The sequence below is a fragment of the Prionailurus viverrinus genome, chromosome A1, assembly GCF_022837055.1.
Source record: "Prionailurus viverrinus isolate Anna chromosome A1, UM_Priviv_1.0, whole genome shotgun sequence".
Taxonomy (NCBI): Eukaryota; Metazoa; Chordata; class Mammalia; order Carnivora; family Felidae; genus Prionailurus; species Prionailurus viverrinus.
The window spans coordinates 19,159,268-19,177,837 of NC_062561.1; the positions used below are offsets into that span (position 1 = coordinate 19,159,268).

Here is an 18,570-nt window from a genome sequence, read left to right on the forward strand (position 1 = left end):
CCCGCGTCAGGCTCTGGGCTGATGGCTCAGAGCCTGGAGCCTGTTCCCGATTCTGTGTCTCCCTCTCTCTCTGCCCCTCCCCCGTTCATGCTCTGTCTCTCTCTGTCCCAAAAATAAATAAACGTTGAAAAAAAAAAAATTTAAAAAAAAAAAAAAAAAAGAATACACTTATCATGATGAGCACTGAGTAATATATAGAACTGTTCAATCACTATATTGTACACCCGAAATATAACACTGTATGTTAAGTACATTGAAATTAAAAAACTTAATAAAAAACGAATGTAAGCATGATACCTTATCCATAAACAAAACATGTATAAAGAACCTAAAATAACAGGTTTCAGAAATTAAGAATCACTATTTATGGGTAGATTTATTGTTTGCCTGTATTTTCTGATTTTCCTAAGAGAACTTCTGTTGTGTTATTTTTGGCTTTTAGCATACAACTTATTCATGGTGCTTTAGTTTTAAAAACACTTTTACACCTATTATTTACTTTTATTATTAGTTTTTAATTATGTAACACCCAGTAGATAGGTACTGTAAATAGAAATGTACCAGTTTACAGATGGATGATCTAAAGTTTAAAGAGATTTAGTGAGTTCCCAAGTGCCAGGTGAATCTTAGATGCCAAAGCCGAGCATTAATTTCAGCTCCTACTCCAAATCTAATAACACCTCCCTGGCTGAAAACACCAGTGTATCTCACAGGGATTAATGCAAATACCAGTATCTATGCAATAAGTGTTTGCAATTTAAAAAACAAAACAAACAAAACCCCACTTTATTTTGTTTGGAGGAGGTAAGAAGGAAATGCTTGCCTTGCTCAGTCTATTCAAAATTTGCCCCTCTCTTTTTTTCCCCTTTGCGTGTTTTGTTTCTTAAATCCCACAAAGGAGTGAAATTGTATGGTATTTGTCTTTCTCTAACTGACTTACATTGCTTAGCATTATATTCTAGCTCCATCATTCAAATGGGAAGATTTCATTCAAATGGGAATGTCAAGATGTCATTCAAATGGGAAGATTTCATTCTTTTTTATGGCTGAATAATATGAATAATAATAATATGAATAATATTCATATTAGGTAGGGGTGTGTGTGTGTGTGTGTGTGTTTGTGTGTATCTTCCACATCTTCCTTATCTATTCATCAATCAATAGACACTTTGGTTACTTCCATAATTTGGCTATTGTAAATAACACTGCTATAAACACAAGGGTGCATGTATCCATTTGAATGAGTGTTTTTGTATTCTTTGGGTAAATACCCAGTAGCGTAATTGCTGGGTCATAGGGTAATTCTATTTTTAACTTTTTGAGAAACTTCCATACTGTTTTCCACAGTGGCTGCAAACAGACTTTTAACTGAGGGGAGGTGGGTTACCAGAGGGGAGGTGGGTAGGAGGATGAATTAAATAGGTGATGGGGATTAGGGGTGCATTTGTCATAATGAGCATAGAGAAATGTATGGAATTGATGGATCATTGTATTGTACACCTGAAACTAATATAACACCATATGTTAACTACAGTGGAATTAAAAACTTAAAAAACTTTGCCTCAGTCCTGGGCAGTCTTATTGCAGAAAATGTATAGCTAATATCAAGACCTAAAATTTAATTAAATAGCAGAGTTTACTCTTCAGTAATGGCCCATGATAAAAAGTCGTAGAAAATGGAAATGAATTCATGGGTAGCCTGGAGTACTATTTGGATTCATTAGTTTCCCCCTTATTGTCCATGTAATCTTTGTCTAGATAGCAAACAAATTCCAGCAGTGACCAGTTAATTTCCTCTTCAGCACTACTCACTCTCCAACATATTGGCACAAGCTGCTAAATGGTCAAATAAGTGGCCAAGAGGAAAGCAGAAGAAAAATCTCATGAATATTTCTGCAGTTCCAACACATGTGATTCTAAGAACGTATTGTTACCTTGCCATGGGTACATAGTAAAAATGCCTTCAGGTCAAGTGCAATAGGAAGTACTTCCTCTCAGGGAGATTACTCAGAAACAAGTCAAAATTAACAAAATTCCAGTGAGCATGAAGAGGCCTTTAATCAGAAAAATGTGTTCACTTGTGTTCTGGGTCCCATTTGCTCATAGACAAAATTAACAAAACTGGGAACCAGAATATATCCAGAAAAAAAATTAAGAAAGGAACACAACTAAGGAATAAGTAGAATTCTGCAATCCTCTGTTAAGAAGAAACTTTATAATAAAATTAGTGTCTATTCAGAATATTTTCACATTTTTTAACTAGATGAACATTTATTTGTGAATGTGTGAAAATAATTCTTTCAAGCATGGTACTTATCTGCAAACTGAAGTTGAGTCATTGTTGTGTACTTTCCCTCTCAAACATTTTGATACCTTTCCATAGTTCTTCTCTTTTGCCTCAACACAAGCTCTACCTTTGCAAAGATAAGAGATCCACTGATGACCCCCCTCCTCCAAACTTCAAACTGACTTACTCATATGAATTGAGAAAGCCAATGTCTTCATCATCATCATCATGGAACCTGGAGAGTCGTTCCATTATACTTTAACCACCAACAAATGCAAAAACATGTCATTAGAATTTTGCTACATGGACAAGCGATGTGAAAATGTATTTGAACTAGAATTCCTTGAATCTAAAGGATATAGCAAACATGACTTAGCTCACTGGATGGCCTAAATTTTTAGGAAGAATTTTAGACTTATTGTCCAGAAAACTGTATTCTCATGGATACTTCCAAATCTCTCTAGTTTTCTCTTCCCCTCCCCCATCCCGTCTCTCCCTCATCCCTACCCTCTACCCCTCTCCTTCCCCTTCCCTCCCCCACCCCCCACTTTGTCTCCTTTCTGTCTTCTGCCTCTTTCACCCTCTTTGTCTGTCTTTCTTGGGTGTGCGCTCTCTCTCTCTCTCTCTCTCTCTCTATATATATATATATATATATATCACTGATCCAAATAAATGACATCAGTAGTCTTTAATGCACCATCGTTGAGAGGTAAAATATATCAAAGTAGTCAAATACTTCCGATGCCACTTTATTCAAGTCAGTGTGAAGGATTAAAAATGTACATAGAGCTAAGTGAGTTCATAGACTTACTTTTTTTGGTTGAAATTGATACATTTGCTATAGAATATATAAACTAATTGAACTCTTAAAAATATGTCAATTAGTTATTTGGAATCTGAGTCCCTCCCACCACCTTCTACTCTTCACATATCATGGATAACTTGGATAGGATGTACATAATTGTTAGAAACAAGGACTTCATAACTAATTTGACCTCATAGACTTTAGTATCCCCCTTCCTCTCTCTGTATATATTTATATCTCACCTTTCCTTGGGCGCTTTAACACAGGTTACTCTTTTCAACTCACTTGAGTCATAGCTAAGGGATTTAAAATGCACATTGTAAGACTCCATGTCTTTCTAGACTTATTTTTAAATGCAAATTAGTGTCAATGACTCTAGATTTATAATCTGGCTGACCTAAGAATATAACATCCTAATCAGTTCATTGAAACCAGGTATATAATATTTCCCTAGAAACTAACTTTACATGTTTGTAATGAAAATCTTAGTCCTGTAGAAAAAATTAATAAAATCAAGTTTATGTATACTTCTTTTAATCCCCAAATATAATACCATTTTGTGGTTAAATTTGCTTCAAATTCAACCTCAGTCTGTAGATACTAATCTTGCTTGCCCTTGTAATTTTCTGTCTTAACTCCCTACACCACCTATTAACCCTTCAAGAATCATAGAGGTCTTTCCTGCACCTCAGAAAGGATCAAATACCTCCTGACCTGAGTTAGGGGCTGCCTCCAGTGTGATAGTGGGTTTGGGGTACCACCTCACATGGTGGCAGCACTCTGGAGGGTAAGAGGCATATCCAGGGTCTACGAGCTCCATTTTTTTCTGCTGAGGGTTCCTCTGCTCCCTGTCCACTGCTGATTCCTCCTTGCTCCAAATTCAATTCTGTCCTCTCTTGGCCCCATACACTCAGGGGGTATGTCATCTCACACCTGGGCAATTTCATAGTTTCCTAAGTGTTTTGGCTGCTACAAAAAGTAACAGACTATTTCCTTTTATGACCTGGTCTCCTTGCCCCAAATAGACCCAGAAAAGAAAGTTACATTCTGAAGCTTGCAAAGACTTGAGATAAAGTGTCAAAGAAACTGTGTATTGTCATGAGAGCACTTTCCTGAATGAACTTCACAAATCTCAGTATCTCCCTTCCTCTATTTCCATGTATTTATATCTCACCTTTCATCAAAGGGTCAACACCAGTTACTTTTTTCCCCTGACTTGGGTCATTGCTAAAGGATTAAAAATGCACATTTTAAGACTTCACGTGTCTCTCTAGATTTGTTTAATTTTTATATGAAAATTAGGTACAATTTGGCTACAATTTGTACTCAAGTGGATTAAAAACAATTTAATCAGCCTTTGATACCTGGCATTCAATGTTTCCCTACAAATGAGGCTTTATATGCTTAAAATGAGACTCTTACTCCTGTGGACAAAAACTTAATAAATCAAGTTTGTGCACATTTTCTTGACTCCTGAATCTTCTCCTTGCTCCAAAATGGGTTTATCTCCTCTCTTGTTCTACTTTATTTTTTTAAGCTTATTTATTTATTTTGATAAAGAGAGCACGAGAGAGCATGAACAGGGGAGGAGAAGAGAGAAAGAGAGAAAGACAGAGAATCCCAAGCAGACTTCATGTTGTCAGTGCAGAGCCCAACACGGGGCTTAATCCCAGGAACCATGAGATCATGATCTGAGCAGAAATCAAGAGTCAGATGCTTAACTGACTGAGCCACCCAGGTGCCCCTTTGTTCCGCTTCCGTTAGAGTCTCATACATGGGGCATTTTGACAATTTCCTAGGGGTTTGGGTAGCCACTGGCTAAGGCTGACAAACAGGAGAGGAATAAGATGCATCCCCTCATGACCTGTTTCTCTTTTATCCAACTCTGTCTAAACTGGAGACAAAGTCACTTTCGTATGCCACAGTAATTTGGAAATGGTGTCAAAGACTCTCAGTGTCTTCTGGAAAATAGTATGGAGGTTCCTCAAGAAAATAAAAATAGAACTACCCTACAACCCAGTAGTTGTACTACTAGGTATTTATCCAAAGGATACAAACATGCTGATTCGTAGGGGCACATGTACCCTAATGTTTATAGCAGCACTATCAACAATAGCTAAAGCATGGAAAGAGCCCAAATGTCCACTGTTTGATGAATGGATAAAGAAGGTGTGGTATATATATATATATATATATATATATATATATATACACACACACACACACACACACACACACACACACACACATATATATGTATGTATGTGTGTATATATATATATATATATATATATTTTGAATATTACTCAGTGACCAAAAAGAATGAAATCTTGCCATTTGCAACAACGTGGATGGAACTAGGGTGTATTATGCTCATTGAAATAAGTCAGAGAAAGACACGTATTATATGGTTTCACTCATGTGGAATTTAAGAAACAAAACGGATAAACATAGGGGAAGGGAAGCAAAAATTAGATAAAAACAGAGAGAGAGACACAAACCACAAAAGACTTAAATGCAGAGAACAAACTGAGGGTTGCTGGTGGGGTGTTGGGTGGGGGATGGGCTAAATGGATGATGAGCATTAAGGAGGGCACTTGTTGGAATGAGCACCGGATGTTATGTGTAAGTGATGAATCACTAAATTCTACTCTTGAAATCATTATTATACTATATGTTAACTAGGATTTAAATTTAAAAAAAGAAAAAACAAGGAAGACACAGAAGGAAAAAAAAAAGACACTGTAATGTCTTGAATGCTCCTGAAAATGAACCTCCAAATCTCAGTCTCTCTCCCTCCCACCGTCTCCATATGTGTCTTTATACATGTATAGTTCTGTTTACATCTCTATTTATATCTCACATTTCGTTGATGATTTCACCAGAAGTTACTGTTGTCAGTTCACTCAAGGCAATGCTAGGGGATAAAATAGGACAGAGTCAGACACTACATGATATTCTACATTAAATACTACAGGTCAGTTAGTTAAAATTACTCTCCAAATTACAAGATAGTTAACTCTTTTAAAATTTACATATAAATCAGTTATTTGAAACCTGGTATGTCGTTTCCCCCTAGAAATGAGGCTTTTTGTCTTTGTAATGAATACCTTGCACCTGTCAAAAAAATTAATGACTCAAGATTTAGGTATAGTTCTTTACTACTGAATCTGACTCAATGTGTAACATTCTTTTTGGGTGGGATTTATTTATTTACCTCAGCGTAGGAATACACCTCTCTTGACCAATCTAATTTCCTCATTTGCAAGTCTTTCCAACCCATCTGTGCTTTTTAGGAATCATGGATGTCTTTCCTGCCCCTCAGCTAATATCAGATCACTACAGGTCTGAGTCAATGGCTCTATCCAATATGATGGTAGGTCTGGGCTTGGGGCACCCCCCAGCTGCAAATGGGGGCAAACATACACAGATCCAAGTCTATAGGCTCAATTATTTTCTGCTGAGGCACCCTCTGCATCCTGTCCCCCCATATGTTTGCTGTTTATAATTTACTAGTATTCTCTTTCCTACCCTAGTACAGACTCAGACACAGGCAATCTGAAAATTTCCTATCAGTTTGGCTGCTCATAACCGAGGGTGAAGACTGGGGGTGAGAGAACTCCTTCTATGACCCGTTCATCTTTCTTCTACCTTGATTCAAAAACCCTTGATTCTATATTACATATAGAAGCTTACCATGAGAAGACTTTACAAACAATATCAAGAGAACTGTGTATCCCCACGGGGAGTGAACATCCCAAATCCCATCCCAAATCCCAATATGTGTGCGTACAGACACATATTTATGTATGTATTCATCATAGCTCACTTTGCATTGGAGAGTCCATTGGAGGATACTGCTGTCCATTCACTCATGGCAGTTCTAAAGGATTAAAAGTAGACATAGTTAGATACCACATGACTTCTAGACTTACTGATTTAGTTCAAATTGGTTACAATTACTCTTGAACTTATAAACTGGTTGATACTTAGAAAATTTGCCTGCAAATTAGTTATTTGAAACCCAATATCTCCTTTTTCCTAGAAATGAAGTTTGATATGTTTGCAATATGTATTTTAGACCTAGCAAAAACATGAGTGATTCAAGAGTTAAGTACAGATCTTTTCTACTGATGCTGGCTCAGTGTGTACCAGCCTTTCATGGTGGAAATTATTTCAATTCAACCTCAATTTGCAAGTATACATCCTTCTTCCCTCCCAAATGTTCTGCTTCTCAAGTCCCTCCTTCATCTCCTTTTACCACTCTTGCCTTCTCTGCCCTCAGATAGTGTCAAGTAACTGCAGGCCTGAGGCAGGGGCTCCCTCCATGTGACTGTAGGTTTGGATCTGGGACAGCAGCCTCATATGGTGGCAGAACTCTTGGAGGGCGAACGATCCAGGTTCAATTAGCACCTTTCTTTCTGCTGAGGGCTCCTCTGTCCCCTGGCTACTGGCACCTCCTCTTTTGTCTTAGTAGGATTCTGTTCCCTCTTTACCCAGCCTAGTAAGACTCATACATAGGCACGCTGGAAATTTTCAAAGGTTTTGGCTTCTAGACACTACGAGGAGGAAGGATTCCTCTTAGGACCTGCTCCTCTTTGATCCAAACAGATCCAAAAAGATAGGAAGTTACCTACAGGTGCGACAGTGAGAAGATTCAGAAACAAAGACACCGTATTGTCATGGATGATCCTGAGAATGCATTTGGAAACCTTATCCCTTTCGCTCATAGTATTTGTTTTTGAACGTGTCTTTGTGTGTCTGTGTGCATATAAATGTATACATACATATGTGCATATAAATATATATTTATCTTTATTCATTTATATCTCACATTTCACTGGTGAATTCCTCATAGCCATCTGATTTCAATTCAGTCAGGGCCGTGCTAAAGGATTAAAGAGGTACATAATCAGACACCATGTGTAATACCAGACTGACTTTCCTTCATTTAAATAACTATAATTGCTCTATACTTATGAAATGGTCAGTCTTTAAAAATTCATGTATTTACCACCTAATTGAACCTGGTAGGTCATTTTTTTTAGTAGAAATGAGGCTTGGGGTGCCCCTGGGTGACTCAGCTGGTTGAGCGTCTGACTTTGGCTCAGATCATGATCCCATGATTCCGTGAGTTCAAGCCCAGCAATGGGCTCTGTGCTGACAGCTCAGAGCGTGAAGCCTGCTTTGGATTCTGTGTCTCCCACTCTCTCCTGCCCCTCCCCTTCTCATCTCTATCTGTCTCTCAAAAATAAACATTAAAAAGATTTTAAAAAAGAAAGAAAGCAATGAGGCTTTATATGAGATGTTAATGACTACCTTAGGTCTATAAATAATGCATCAATCTGTAAGTTCTTTACTGCCACTCTAAACTGAGTGTGTAACAGCCTTTTGTAGTAGAATTTATTTCAAATTCAACTTCAGTTTGGAGGCAGTCATCCCTCTTATCCATTTAAATTCCTGGTTCTGAGGCCCTTCCCTCTTCTCCTGACTTTCATCTAAGGTTTGGCTGCTAGAAAGGGAAACAAATCCACTCAGGGTAAGAAGTACCCCTCTTATGTCTTCCCCTTTTATTCAACTAAATCTAAAAAAAAAAAAAAAAAGATAGAAAATTACCTACATATACTACAGTGAGAGAACTTAGAAGCCATATTGAAGACACTCCAGGGAGGAGTTAAGATGAGGAATGATTAGGGAGACCCCAAGCTTGTCTAGTCCCTTGAACACAGCTAGATATTTATCAAATCATTCTGACCAAAGAGATCAAACAGAGGTTTGAGAGAACAAAAATCGCGAGACTACAAGTGGAAAAGTGACCACCCTTTAGGAGGTAGGAGTCGTGGAGAATTTAATGGGGGAGCTGTTGTTCTGGGTACAGCTTGGGGAAGGATCCTGCTTGGAGAGGCTACTGCAAAGTAGTATAAATAGCGGAACACAAAATCTCAACTTTTAGCAGTCTGCTACCATGGAGGAAGTGCCCGGCTTAAAGGTGCTCAAGTGGTGAAGTGGAGCAGAATCCCAGGAGTGACAGTGTGGTCTGAGAATCCCTTGGGGCACAAGAAAGACACGCCATGCCAACATACTGTGCTGTTTCCAGGCATAAGAGAGGGGACTCGCTCTGGCAGAGGGCAGCAAACAGGAGTGCTAGCTGTCTGCTCTGACATAAGCTCTGAAGAGCGGTATATTCATGCCACTGCTTTTTTGGCACAGGCTGGCAAAAACCTGGCGAGACCCTCCCCCGGAGGAACACTGTGGGTCTGCCCCCACAGGGATCCCTAAAATTTGGGAGTTTTAAACTCAGTTGTAAGCCTGAATAAAAAAGCTTGGACATAGGCAGGGTGAATGCAGGGTTCTGATGAAAACGGGGGACACAAGAAGGGTGATTAATTGCTCTTCTGTGAGGTTTCCCTGAAGAGTAAGTGGCGCAAGCATTTAGCTCCAGAGCTATAGAGCAGGGAGCTGCCATTTTCAATCCACTTTTCAGAGCCAAAAGGCTTCAGGGAGCAAAACAGCACCACCTAGTGGAGGTCAGAGCCACTTACACCAAGCCCCTCCCCCTCGCACCCTAGAGGCGAATTTCCGCTCAAACAAGTCAGCCTGAGAATTAGTGCAGCAGGCTCCTCCTCCAGAAGACCAGCACCAAGGACTCACTTGCACCAAGTCTACTGGGCAAACAGATCTAGGAAACATAGGATCTAAATTCCATTTTACTTTTATTCTTTATGTTTTTATTATTACTTTTTTCATTCATTTTCTTATTTTTTTTAAATTCATCTTAAAATTTTTACTTTTTTTGGGTTGCCTGGGTGGCTCAGTAGGTTGAGCCTCCGACTTCAGCTCAGGTCAGGATCTCTCAGCTTGTGAGTTCTAGCCTCACGTCAGGCTCTGTGCTGACAGCTCAGAGCCTGGAGCCCGCTTCGGATTCTGTGTCTCCCTCTCTCTCTGTCCCTAACCCGCTCACACTCCATCTCTGTCTCTCTCAAAAATAAATAAACATTAAAAAAAGAAAATTTTAAAAAAATGGTTTTTTTTTACATTTTTATGTATACATTTTTATATATACATATCCTCTTACTTTTTATTTTATCCTTTGTTTTCATTTCATTTCATTATATTATGTTTTAATTTGGGTCTAGACTCCTAACAAGCCACCCAAAGCACACCCAGGATCTAGGGTGGTTGTTGTTTTTAATTTTGTTTGTTTGTTTGTTTTCTTTATTTTTTCTTTTCTTTTATGGACAAAATGACAAGATGGAGAAACTCACCCCAAAAGAAGGAACAGGCAGTAGAACTCATGGTCAGAGATTTAATCAAAGCAGATATTAAGTAAGATGTCTCAACTAGAATTTAAAACCACAATTAAAAGGATGCCAGCTGGGGTTGAAGAAAGCATAGAAGACAGCAGAGAATTCCTAAACTAAAATCTTGTCAGCCCCAAATTAAAAATGCTGTAACCAAGGTGCAATTTCAAATGGATGCCATGATAACGAGGCTGGATAGAGCAGAGCAGCGAATCAGTGATAAAGGAGATAAAATTATGGAAAATAATGAAGCTGAAAAGAAGAGGGAAACAAAGACAAAAGATCATAATACAAGACTTAGAGAACTCAGTGACTTATTAAAGAGGAATAACATTTGTATCATAAGAATCTCAGAGATGAAGAAAGAGAAAAGGGGGCAGAAGGTTTATGTGAGCAAATTATAGCTGAAAACTTCCCTAATATGGAGGACATACATCTTAATCCAAGAAGCACAGAGAATCCCCATTAAATTCAGCAAAAGCCAACCATCGCCAAGGAATACCATAGTCAAATTCACAAAATACACAGACAAGGAAGGAATTATGAAAGCAGCAAAGGAAGAAAAGTCCTTAACCTACAAGGGAAGACAAATCAGGTTTGCAGCATATCTGCCCACAGAAACTTGGCAGGTCAGAAAAGAGTGGCAGGATACATTAAACATGCTAAATGGGAAAAATATGCAGCCAAGAATACTTTATCCATCAAGGCTGTCATTCAGAATAAAAGGAGAGATAAAGAGTTTCCCAAACAAACAAAATCTAAAGGAGTTCATGACCCCAATCCAGCCCTACAAGAAATTTGAATGGGAACTCTTTGAGTGGAGAAAAACAAAACAAAACACCAAAAGCAACAAAGACTAAAAATGACCAGAAACACCAACTCCACAGGCAACACAATGGCACTAAATTCATATCTTTCAATAGTCACCCTGAATGTAAATGGACTAAATGCTCCAATCAAAAGACATAGAGTATCAGAATGGATTAAAAAAAAAAAAACAGATACATCTCTATGCTGCCTACAAGACACCCATTTTAGATCTAAAGGCACCTTTAGGTCTAAAAGTGCCTTTTAAAAGTGAAAGTGAGGGGATGGAGAACCATAGATCAGGCTAATTGAGGTCAAAAGAAAGCTGGAGTAGCCCTACTTATATCAGACAAACTATATTTGAAACCAAAGGCTAACATGAAATGAAGAATAGGTCTACCCTAATCATAATTAAGGGGTCTATCCATCAAGAAGATCTAACAATTATAAATATTTATGTCCCTAACTTGAAAGAACCCAAGTATATAAATCAATTAATAACAAACATAAAGAAACTCATTGATAATACAATATTATTAGGGGGCTTTAACACCCCACTTACAACAATGGACAGGTCATCTAAGCAGAAAATCAACAAGGAAACCACATCTTTGAATGACACACTGGAACAGATGGACTTAACAGATATATTCAGAATATTTCAACTTAAAGCAGGAGAATACACATTCTTTTCAAGAAAACATGGAACATTCTCCAGAATATATCATGTATTGGGTCACAAATCAGCTCTCAAAAAGTACAAAAAGATCAAGCCCATACCACACATTTTCAGACCACAGTGGTACAGAATTTGAAATCAACCACAAGAAAAAATATGGAAACAACATGAGTACTTGGAGATTAAAGAACATCCTATTAAAAAATGAATGGGCTAACTAAGAAATTAAAGAGGAAATTAAAAAGTACATGGAAGCCAATGAAAATGAAAATACTACAGTCCAAAATTTTTGTGGTGCAGGAAAGGCAGTCAGAAGAGGGAAGTATATAGCAATCTAGGCCTTCCTAAAGAAGAAATGAATGTCTCAAATACACAACCTAACATTACACCTAAAAGGGCTGGAAAAAGAAAAGCAAATAAAGCCCTAAATCAGCACAAGAAAGGAAATAATGAAGATTAGAGCAGAACTCAATGATATCAGAAAAAAACAAAAAATGTAGACCATAACAGTGAAACTAGGAGCTGGTTCTTTTAAAGAATTAACAAAATTGGTAAACCCCTAGCCAGATGTCTCAAGAAGAAAAAAGAAAAAAACAAAATAGATAAAAAATAAGAATTAAAGAGGAGAGACCACAACTAACACCACAGAAATACAAACAACTATAAGAGAATATTATGAGCAAGATATGCCAACAAATTGGGCAATGAGCAAGAAATGGATAAATTCCTAGAAACATATAAACTATCAAAACTGAAATAGGAAGAAATAGAAAACTTGAATAGATCCGTAAGTAGTAAAGAAATTGAATCGGTAATCAAAAATCTCCCAACAAACAGGGTCAGATAGCTTCCCAGGAGAATTTTACCAAACATTTAAAGAAGAATTAATACCTAATCTTCTCAAACTATTTAAAAAAATAGAAATAGAAGGAAAACCTCCAAGCTTATTCTATGAGGCCAGCATTACCTTGATTCCAAACTAGACAAAGACCCCACTAAAAAGGAGAATTACAGACCAATATCCCTGATGAACACTGATGCAAAAATTCCCAACAAGATACTAACAAGATACTGGCACAAAAACAATCAATGGAATAGAATAGAGAACCCAGAAATGGACCCTCAAATGTCTGGTCAACTAATCTCAAAGCAGGAAAGAATATCCAATGGAAAAAAAGATGGTCTCTTCAACAAATAGTTGAAGAATGGGAAAACTGGACAGCAACAGGCAGAAGAATGAAAACGGACCACTTTCTTACACCACACAAAAATAAACTCAAAATGGATGAAATACCTAAAGGTAAGACCATAAAAAGTCCTAGAAGAGATAGCAGGCAGCAACCTCTTTGACCTCAGTGGCAGCAATTTCTTAGACATGTCTCCCGAGGCAATGGAAACAAAAGCAAAATGAACTATTAGAACCTCATCCAGATGAAAAGCTTCTGCACAATGGAAGGAAACAATTAACAAAACTATAAGGCAATTGATGGAATAGGAGAAGATTTTTGTAAATCTTCTGATAAAGTGTTAGTATCCACAATCTATAAAGAATATATCAAACTCAACATGAAAAAAACAAACAACCCAGTTCAGACGTAGGCATAAGACATGAGCAGACACTTTTCCAAAGAAGACATCCAGATGGCTAACAGACACATGATGCTCAACATCACTCATCATCAGGGAAATACAAATCAAAACCACAATGAGGTACCACTTTGCACCTGTCAGAATGCCTAAAATTAACGACTCAGGAAACAACAAATGTGGGCAAGGATGCAGAGAAAGGGGAAGACTTTTGGACTCCCGGTGGGAATGTAAACTGGTGCGGCCACTCTGGAAAACAGTATGGATGTTCCCCCCAAAATTAAAAATAGACTACCCTACAACCCAATAATTGTACTACTCAATATTTATTCAAGGATACAAAAATGCTGATTTGAAGGGGCACATGCACCCCAATGTTTATAGCAGCACTATCAACAATAGCCAAAGTATGGAAAGAGCCCAAATGTCCATCAACTGATGAATGGCTAAAGAAGATGCGGTATACACACACACACACACTGGAATATTACTTAGTCACCAAAAAGAATGAAAGCTTCCATTTGCAATGACGTGGATGGAACTAGAGTGCACTATGCTAAGCGAAAGAAGTCAGTCAGCGAAAGACAAAAATCATATGATTTTACTCATATGTGGAATTTAAGAAACAAAACAGATGAACATAGGGGAAGGAGAGGCAAAATAAAATAAGATAAAAACAGAGAGGCAAACCTTAAGAGACAACTAAATATAGAGAAAAAAACAGGGTTGCTGGAGTGGAGCTGGTGGGGGGATGGATTAAATGGGTGACAGGCATTAAGGAGGACATTTGTTGGGATGAGTGCAAGGTGTTATATGTAAGGGATGAAGCACTAAATTCTACCCCTAAAACAAACACTACACTATATATTAACTAAATTGAATTTAAATAAATAAAAAAGACACCCCGTGGACGCACCTGTCATTTTAAAAATCTCATATCTCTCTTTGTTGTTTTATGTGTGTATGTGTCTAGATTATACATACAATTTTAAATTTACACATTCATATCTCACATTTCATTGGTGGATTCCTCATAGTTTTCTAATGTCAGTTCATTCTGGGCATGGCTAAAGAATCAAAAAGGTACATAGTCAGACACAATGTGTAATTCTAGATTTCCTTTTTTCCATTCAAATAGCTACAATTATTCTACAGTATGAGTTGGTTGAGTTTTAACAGTCCAAGTGCAAATCAATAATCTGGAACTTGGTGTGTCATTTCATATTAGAAATGAGGGTTTATATGGTGGTAATGATTATCTTAGGCCCATGAATAGTGAACACATCAAGACTTAGGTAAAGTGTTCTTAGTCATTACCCTAACACAATATGTAACTACCTTTGGTGGTAGAATTTATTTCAATTTGACCTCAGTTTATAGGTTTATAAGTACATATCCCTTTGACTCCAACTAATGGCATGATTGGCAATTTCCTCCATCCCCTGCTTACTCTTCATGCTTCATGGCTGTCTTTCCAGACCCCCAGACAGGGCTAAGTAACTAAACACTTGAGGTAGAGGCTTCCCCCCAGTATAACAGTAGGTTTAGGATGGAGTCTCAGCCTAATACAGTAGCAGAACTCTTGAGAGTCATGGACACATCAGTCTATTATCTCCATTGTTTCCTCCTGGCTTCAATGTGCCGCCCACTGTAGACTCTTCCTTGTTCCAAATACCAATCTCTCCTCTCTTGGCTCACCCTAGTAGAGTCTCATATACAGGCCATCTGGTAATTTCCTCAGGGTTTGGCTGCTACCCACTAAGGCTAACAAACATGCTTAGAGGAAGAAGCATCCCTTTCATGACCTGCTCCTATTTTAAGTGAATCTGAAAATAATAGTTATCTACAATGTTAATGTGAGAAGACTTAGAAAAAGTGTCAGACACTCTGTATTGCTTTGGATGTTTCTCAGGGTGAATTTCACAAATTCTATTTCTTTGTGTTACATATCTGTGTGTGTGCAGGTGTATGAGTGTTGTGTGTTCGTGTTGACAGGAGCATGTATGTGTGTGTGCATATATTATATACTTATATATATACACATATCTTTATGCCTTTTAAGCTCACATTTCATTGTCGTCTTCCTCATAGGTTTCTGATGTCAATTCATTAGGGTTTGGGCTAAAGGATTGAAAAGGTACATGATCAGATACCACATATAATTCTACACTTATTTTTTTTTGTTCAAATAACTGTAATTATTCTATTTTTATGAACTGTTTGGTCTTTAAACATTCATGTAGATATCAGTAAATTGAACCTGGTATATAATTTTTTATTAGAAATAAGGTGTTAGACTTCTGCGCAAGATGGTGGAAAACAAGGATCCTGAGCTCACCTCATTCCATAGATACACCTAGATAACACCCATATCAGTATAAATAGCCCAAAAAATAACCCAAGACTGACAGAGGAGACTCTTCATTCATAAATGTAGGGAATAGGCCACATCAAAGAGGGTAAGAAGGGCAGAGACACAGTCAGGAGCTAAATGGACCCACAGGACTCCTCATGGGAGGGAGGGATGCTGTGGGCACATAGAAGGTAGAGAAGACTTCACACCATGCATCCAGGCATGGGAAACATGTACAGGAAAGTCAAATCACCAGAACATTAGGCTTTAAAAACCTGGTGGGGGGGGGGGCGGTGTATCAACCTTACTAGTTCTTAGAATCAGTAGGACTTAACACCTGGAACTTTAAAAATCAGTGGGCTTGGCTCTGGGAGAGCTGGAAGGCAATATGAAATAAGTACCTGCCCTTAAAGAGACAGCACAACCAACAGCTTCCCAAGGTAGAGTGCAAACATAGCAGTTTGTAAAACACTTGTGGTATACAGGAAGATTTACTTACTCATCTCAGAGCATGTGCTCAAGGGAGAGGGACCTTTGGGAAACTTGTCCAGGAACAAAAGTGCTGGCAGGTGCCATTTCCCTTCCCCACCTCTCAGCCAAGTTACATGGATACCTGCAGGAACCAGTACAGCACAAACACTCTCCACCTAGCTTGCTAACTGTGCCATGCACCATATTCTCCTGCTGATGCTCCCCCACCATCTCAGACTGGACAAGAGTTTTCTAGGAGCGGCTGCAGGTCCCTTCCCACACTGGACCATTGTGGACCCAGTACCCCTCTCCCGCATTCTCCTGCAGACCTATCCTCAGCAGGAGTCCCTCCAAAGCTGTGTCACAAGCAGTATGCAAGCAGCCCTGACACTGACCAGCACCACTACAAAGTGACTCCTGCCCTGGGGAGAGGGAAAGATAACCACACATACCAGTTCAAGTGCAGTGGCAGGGCAGGCCCAGCCCACCAACAAAAGCTTCTCGGGGAACAACAAGGCAGAGTGCTCTGCAGTTTGGTGCTACAGCAACTCTGGCAAATGCCTGGTCTGATCCCCTGAAGCCCATGGTGGCCACAGACTGGCCTACTAACAACACAAGTAATACACCCTGCCCACAATAGGCAAATAGAGCCATTGCAAATGACTAGGCTGAAGGCAAACACAGCTCAGTCACAACAGTAGGGCACATGTAACACACAGAAGACACCCCTGAAGTGCCAGGTTCTGGTGAACAGGGGACACCACTGCAGCACATGACAGGACCTCTTTTTTCAAGAGCAAGAGATGTAGCTACTTTCTCAACACATAGAAACAGACTCGGAGAGTTAAACAAATGAGGAGAGAGAAGAATATGTCCCAAATGAAAAAAAAAAGGACAAAAATCACTGCAATAGAGCTAAATAAAATAGAGATAAGTCACATGCCTAAGAGGATTTAAAGTAATGGTAATAAAGATACTCATTGAACTTGAGAAAAGAGGTAGGACTTCAGAGAGACCTTCAAGAAAGAGAAAGAAACCATAAAAAGGAACCAATCAGGGGCATCTGGGTGGCTCAGTTGGTTAAGTGTCTGACTTCAGCTCAGGTCACAATCTCATGGTTTGTGAGTTTGAGCCCCGCATTGGGCTCACTGCTGTCAGCACAGAGCCCACTTGGGATCCCCTGTTCCCTCTCTCTCTGTCCCTCCCGTGCTCATTCTCTTTCTCTCAAAATAAATAAATTTTAAAAAAGAACCAATCGGAATGAAAAATTCAATAACTGAAGTTAAAAGTACACTAGAGGGAGGGGCACCTGAGTGGCTCAGTCAGTTAAGCATCTGACTCTTTATTTCAGCTCAGGTCATGATCCCAAGGTCATGGGATTGGGCCCTGCATTAGACTCCACACTGAGCATGGAGTCTGCTTGGGATTCTCTTTCTCTCTCCCTCTCTCCGCCACTCACACACTCACTAAAAAAAAAAACAAAAACCAAAAAAAAAAAACCCCAAAAAACAAAAACAAAAAACCACTAGAGGAAATAAGTACTAGAAGAAGAAGAGTGGATCAGCAACCTGGATGAGAGAGTAATACAAAGCAATCAAGCTGAACATGAGAGAGGAAAAACAAACAATAAAAAAAGGAGAATATATTAAGGGAACCAGTGCCATCATCAAGCATAATAACATTTGCATTATAGGAATCCCAAAAGTAGAAGAGAGACAAAAGGGGGCAGAAAATCTATTTGAATAAATAATAGTAGGAAAATTTCCTAACCTGGAGAAGGAAACTAAAATCCAGATCCAGGAGGCAGAGAGAACCCCCAACCAAATCAACCCAAGGAGGTCCACACCAAGACACATAGTAATTAAAATGCCAAAAAGTAGTGATAAGGGAGAATTTATAAAGAAGCAAAAGAAAAATCAAACAGTTATATACGAAAGAAACCCCATAAGGCTATTAACTGATTTTTCAACAGAAATTTTGTAGGTTAGAAGGCAATGGCTGATATATTAGTTCTGAAAGAAAAAAACTTGCAAGCAAAAATACTCTATCCGTTAAGGCCATCATTCAGAATGGAAGGAGAAATCAAGAGTCTCCCAAACAAAAGGTTAAACAAATTCTACATCACTAAACCAACCCTACAAGAAATTTAAAGGGGACTCTGAGTGAAAAAAAAAGAGATCATAAGCAGGAATAAGACAAGTAGGAAGCACAAACGCAGTAAAATTAAGTACATCTATAAAAATCAGCTAAGGGATTCACAAAATAAAAGATGAAAAGTAT

At 38.5% G+C, this 18,570-nt stretch overlaps 1 protein-coding gene across 8 annotated transcripts in view; it reads right to left on the reverse strand.

Annotated features, from left to right (window-relative positions):
* LOC125173614 (phosphatidylinositol 3,4,5-trisphosphate 3-phosphatase TPTE2-like) overlaps nt 1–18,570 on the reverse strand; it is a 171,052-nt gene that overhangs the window by 112,342 nt on the left and 40,140 nt on the right. For 6 of the 8 annotated variants that reach the window (XM_047872981.1, XM_047872974.1, XM_047873017.1 and 3 more), the window contains 7 exons: nt 15,534–15,587; nt 14,480–14,533; nt 7,927–7,980; nt 6,922–6,975; nt 5,956–6,009; nt 3,335–3,388; nt 2,475–2,543 (listed from right to left, as the gene is read on the reverse strand). In XM_047872981.1, the coding sequence (XP_047728937.1) occupies nt 2,475–2,543; nt 3,335–3,388; nt 5,956–6,009; nt 6,922–6,975; nt 7,927–7,980; nt 14,480–14,533; nt 15,534–15,587 (393 nt within the window). The remainder of the gene's footprint in view (nt 1–2,474; nt 2,544–3,334; nt 3,389–5,955; nt 6,010–6,921; nt 6,976–7,926; nt 7,981–14,479; nt 14,534–15,533; nt 15,588–18,570) is intronic. The other 2 variants (XM_047873008.1, XM_047873024.1) reach the window with 2 other exon arrangements.